This window comes from Nicotiana tabacum, chromosome 17, assembly GCF_000715075.1.
Source record: "Nicotiana tabacum cultivar K326 chromosome 17, ASM71507v2, whole genome shotgun sequence".
Lineage (NCBI taxonomy): Eukaryota > Viridiplantae > Streptophyta > Magnoliopsida > Solanales > Solanaceae > Nicotiana > Nicotiana tabacum.
In genome coordinates this window covers 78,017,513-78,022,251 of record NC_134096.1, presented here as the reverse complement: position 1 = coordinate 78,022,251, position 4,739 = coordinate 78,017,513, and the positions used below count along the sequence as shown (strand labels likewise).

Here is a 4,739-nt window from a genome sequence, read left to right as displayed (position 1 = left end):
GCGGCGTGATTCTATGCTAGAGTTCGTGGGGTAAGTTTTAGTTAAGGATAGTAGTGTTCTAACAAGGAAAAAGTAGCAATTTTGAAGGCAATTTAGAAAGAACTTGGAGAAATAAGACAGCTTGGTTATTTGCAAATGGATTTCAAAGTGTTCATGATGGGTTATACCATGGTTTAAACCGGATATTTTCTACCGATATACGAAACGTGTTGTGTGTTATGATTTTCTCCTAGAAAGAAGCAAAAAAGAGGTTTCTGACTAATAAGGTATGTAATTTGCTAGTGACTCAAAGTTGATAATGGAATTCTTATGCTTGTCACATGATGGCATAATAGATGTGGTGTGTTTTGCGGGAATAGGATTTACATGTACAAGGTCACAGTTCAGTTTTGAAGGGAAGGACATAAATTCTTAGGCAGTATGAACGGTTTTCGATGACCAGGTAAATTATATTGCTATCGGGTATAGCTTGATGAGAGTGTACATTTCAGAAGGGGCTGTGTGTTTTGATTTATGGGTACTTCGCTGGTATTGCGGCACTCTCCTGGTTGATCGACTGTTGATATTCAAATTTTTGCCAGGTGGCACGAAAGAATTTTTAAAGTATTTCTCGTGGGATGATTGTGTATGAGAGAGGTGTTAGGCATTCGGGCGGTGGAGGTGGAATCAAATATGGTGATTCATGTGTTCTATGGAATTGGAGATTGGGAGCTCTCAGGAGCAAATTGTTTCATGGTTGTGGACTGTGAAGTTGTGGCTGTAGCTAGCCAGATGATAGAAGGTGTTATGATTCCGTCATTGTGGACTTTCGGAGGTTGTTTATCTATTGGTGGCTGACCATAGTTGATTTGGGGGCCATTGGTAGGCCCAATTAGGATGTGTATTCTACACCGAGCCGGATTGATTGGCTCCATACTGCTATTGTTGAAGGATGTACCATTCGGTTGATGTGAAGCTTCTTCGTGTTCTGAAATGATCTATGAGTTACTCTTCTATGCTAAAGAACGTAAGTTGTTGTATAAAGATTTTCCACAATACTTCGTATGGTCATCTACCTACAAAATGTGGACTCGACGGCAACGAGGTCATGTTATTGGCCGCACTGTAACATGCCATCCAATAGAAGGAGAAAGATATTACCTTAGATTATTACTAATGAATGTGAGCGCACCAAAATCATACGAAGATCTTCTGAGAGTAAACGGGATATGTTGTGACACATTTAGAGAATCTGCGGAAAGAAAAGGGTTGTTGCACTGTGACAACAGCTTGGTTAAATGTATGTCAGAGGCTGCATGTTATCAAATGCCTTATAGTTTAAGATGTTTATTTGCTACAATTTTAGTACATTGCAGCCCTGACAATCCAAGGGAACTGTGGAAACAATTTGAAGATTCAATGTCCGAAGACTTTAAGAACCTAGCCAATATAACGGCAAAAGATGTCCACCTTGCTGTCCTAAATCACATCAATGATATATTACATTCTATGGGCCGTGATATTAATGAGTTCAACCTTGTTTCAGAAACTATCACATCTTCGAAAATGGCGAATGAAGCGAAGGAAGTATATTTCGAAAGAAACATCATTGTGAGCGACGAAGATTTACTGTTGCATAGAAAATTAAATATAGAACAGAAAATGGCATACGACGTAATCCTTCAGAGATTATTTGCTAACAAATCAGGAGCATTTTTCATTGATGGTCCTGGAGGAAGTGGTAAGAAATTCTTATATTGTGCCTTATTAGCAACTGTGAGATCTAAAGGATTTGTAGCATTAGCAACAGCAACTTCCGGAGTTGCAGCTTCGATCCTTCCAGGAGGACGAATAGTTCATTCACGTTTTAAATTTCCAATTAATATTGATGAAAAGTTTTCTTGCAATATCAGCAAGCAAAGCTCATTGGCGTCTTTGATTCGCGATGCAAAAATAATTGTGTGGGATGAAGTATCCATTGCCAAGAAAAATATGATTTAAGCTTTAGATTTTCTTTTGAAAGATATAATGGACACAAATGTACTTTTTGGTGGAAAAGTTGTTGTGTTTGGAAGAGATTTTAGACAAACTCTTCATGTGGTTCGAAGTGGAAAAAAGGAAGACTTCATTCGTGAAAGCATATTAAACTCCGAAATATGGAATGAGCTTGAAAAACTTCGATTATCAGAGAATATACGTGCGAAAACGGATCCCTCTTTCTGTGAATATTTGATGCGGATTGCAAATGGAAAAGAAAAGACAAACATGGATGGTAAAATAGAAATTTTGAGGTCTTTCATTGTTCCTTATATTACTGAAAAAGAATCGTTGGATCTTTTATTCAACATAATATGTCCTGATTTGCATACATCTTTTCACGATTCTTCTTTTTTAACTTCTCGTGTTATTTTGACGACAAAAAATGACTTTGTTGATGAAATAAATGATAGACTTATAGTTCAATTTCGGAAAGACGCCAAGACATTTATTGCAATGGATGAAACTGTTGAACCAAATGATCAAAGCCAGTTTGAGGATTTTCTACATTCATTAAACCCTACTGGTTTACCTCCTTACAAATTAATTTTGAAGGAAAATTGTCCCATTATGTTGTTACAAAACTTAAATCCTTGTGAAGGTCTATGCAATGGTACATGTGATGACCCAAAAAGTCATATTATGTTTTAGAACTCGAATATGCGCTCTTAAGCCTTAAAAATCTCATTTTTACCCTCCTCGATTTGCGTGTGCAGTTCGGCAGGTTTTCGGAAAGCTTTTATGTTGAAAACTAATAAAAATAAGAATTTTTGCCTTAAAAGTTAATTTTAGTTGACTTCGGTCAACATTTTTGGTAAATGGGCCCGGATCCATGCTTTTACGGTCCCGGTAGGTCCGTATAAAATTATGGGACCTGGGCGTATGCCCAGAATCGAATTTGGAGGTCCCTAACTTGAGTTATGATTTTTTGATGAAAATTAAAAGTTTGAAAATTATTTGTTTTTAAGAATTGATTGATATTTGGCATTGTTAGTATCGGGTCCGTATTTTGGTTTCAAGGCCCGGTACAGGTTCATTATGATATTTAAGATATGTCTGTGAAAATTGGTGAGAAATGGAGTTGATTTGACGTGATTCGGGCGTCCAGTTGAGAAATTAGAAGTTTTAAAGTGTTCTTGAGAGTGCCAACCTATACAAGGGCTTTCCACCTCCATTTGGTCGTGCTGCTATGATGTAACGTGCAGTCGTCCCAAGGCAGCAGGATGTATGGTATAGGGCCCCCTATTTTATCTCCCTTAAAGTCCTTTATGGATTTCGAGGCTGCTGGTGTGCTTCCTGCTCGCGAGGAAAGAAAGAAGAGCGACAGGGTTCAGTTCAGATTTGACTGTTTGCAGCATGGGAGCAGATTCCCCAAAAAATCCCACCCTGCCCGACATCGTCACGAGTAAGCCCCCTTCGCGAAGGTCCTCTCGCGAACGCGAAGAGTAATCTGATGAGGCTGAGAATTCTTCTTCGCGAACGCGAAGGCCTGGTCGCGAACGCGAAGTGATGGGGGATTTACCCTTCGCGAACGCGAAGCATGTGGGGACCTGGGGGGGGGGGGTTGGTCGTTCCTTCAGCGCGAACGCGAAGGCCAGAGGGGAGTGATCATCATGAACACGAGTTGGGTCTCGCGAAGGCCAGAGGGGAGTGATCATCGTGAATACGAGTTGGGTCGCGCGAACGTGAAGGTTTGGCAGCCAGTACCCTTCGCGAATGCGACAGTGCTCTCGTGAACGCGATGAACACTGTCGCCTAGCACTTAACAGAACCCAAAACGGGATTTTTGCCAAAAAACTCATTTTTCTCAAAAACCAAACGGTGAGGGGCGATGTTTCAAGAGTTATTCCTTCCCCAAATTGTTGGTAAGAGATTCTAAACCACCTTCTTTCAATTACCCATTACATTTCTTGAATTTTCAACCTAAGATCTAGAGTTTTCATGGTAGAATTAAGGGTTCGGGTAGAAAATAGGGATTTCGGGAATTTGGGGATTTAGACCTCAATTTGAGGTCGGATTCCAAAACTAATTACATATTCGGGTTCGGGGGTGAATGGGTAAAAGGATTTTGGTCCGAACCTCGGGCTTTGACCAAGCGGGCCCGGGGTCGTTTTTTGACTTTTTGGAGGAAAATTTGGGAAATTTAATTTATGCAATATAATTGATTCTTTTAGCAATATTTGATATTATTGAGTCATTTTTGAATAGATACGAGTGGTTTGGAGGTGAATTTCAAAGGAAAAGCTGTGATTGAGAATTAAGTGGCATTCGGAGCGAGGTAAGTGTTGTGTCTACCCCTAACTTGAGGGAATTAGGAACCTTAGATTATTTGCTAAGTGAAATTCATGTGAGCGGCGTATATGTGAGGTGACGAGTACCTATGCGCCGCCAATTTACCTGTTTTTCCATGTTTCTCTATTTTTCTGATATTGTCTCATTCCTATGCCAAATTGCTACGTGTTATACTAGTGTTGTTCAAATTATCGTTCTTATCATGTTTACGAAATTTTCTGATGATAATTGAGTTTTTATTTCAAGTTGAGATTGATATTATGGAACAAAATGTGGAAGTAAGGTTTGTACTTATTATTCTATCTCAATGTTGTTATTTATGCATTGCATTATGGTAAGGGAGAGTGTTAATGCACGAAGGGTGATGTCGTGCCATATTGTGAGTATTAATGCACGAAGGGTGATGTTGTGCCATATTGTGAGTGTTAATG

At 39.4% G+C, this 4,739-nt stretch overlaps 1 protein-coding gene across 1 annotated transcript; it reads left to right on the top strand.

Annotated features, from left to right (window-relative positions):
- The first annotated feature begins 1,155 nt into the window (after window positions 1–1,155).
- On the top strand, window positions 1,156–1,980 carry LOC142171941 (uncharacterized). Its single transcript, XM_075235667.1, has one exon. The coding sequence runs from the start codon at window positions 1,156–1,158 to the stop codon at window positions 1,978–1,980; it is 825 nt and encodes a 274-aa protein (XP_075091768.1).
- The last annotated feature ends 2,759 nt before the right edge of the window (window positions 1,981–4,739 follow it).

Bases quoted from the DNA above. Each gene is read 5' to 3' on its own strand.
- LOC142171941 (XM_075235667.1), top strand. From the start codon at position 1,156: ATGAATGTGAGCGCACCAAAATCATACGAAGATCTTCTGAGAGTAAAC.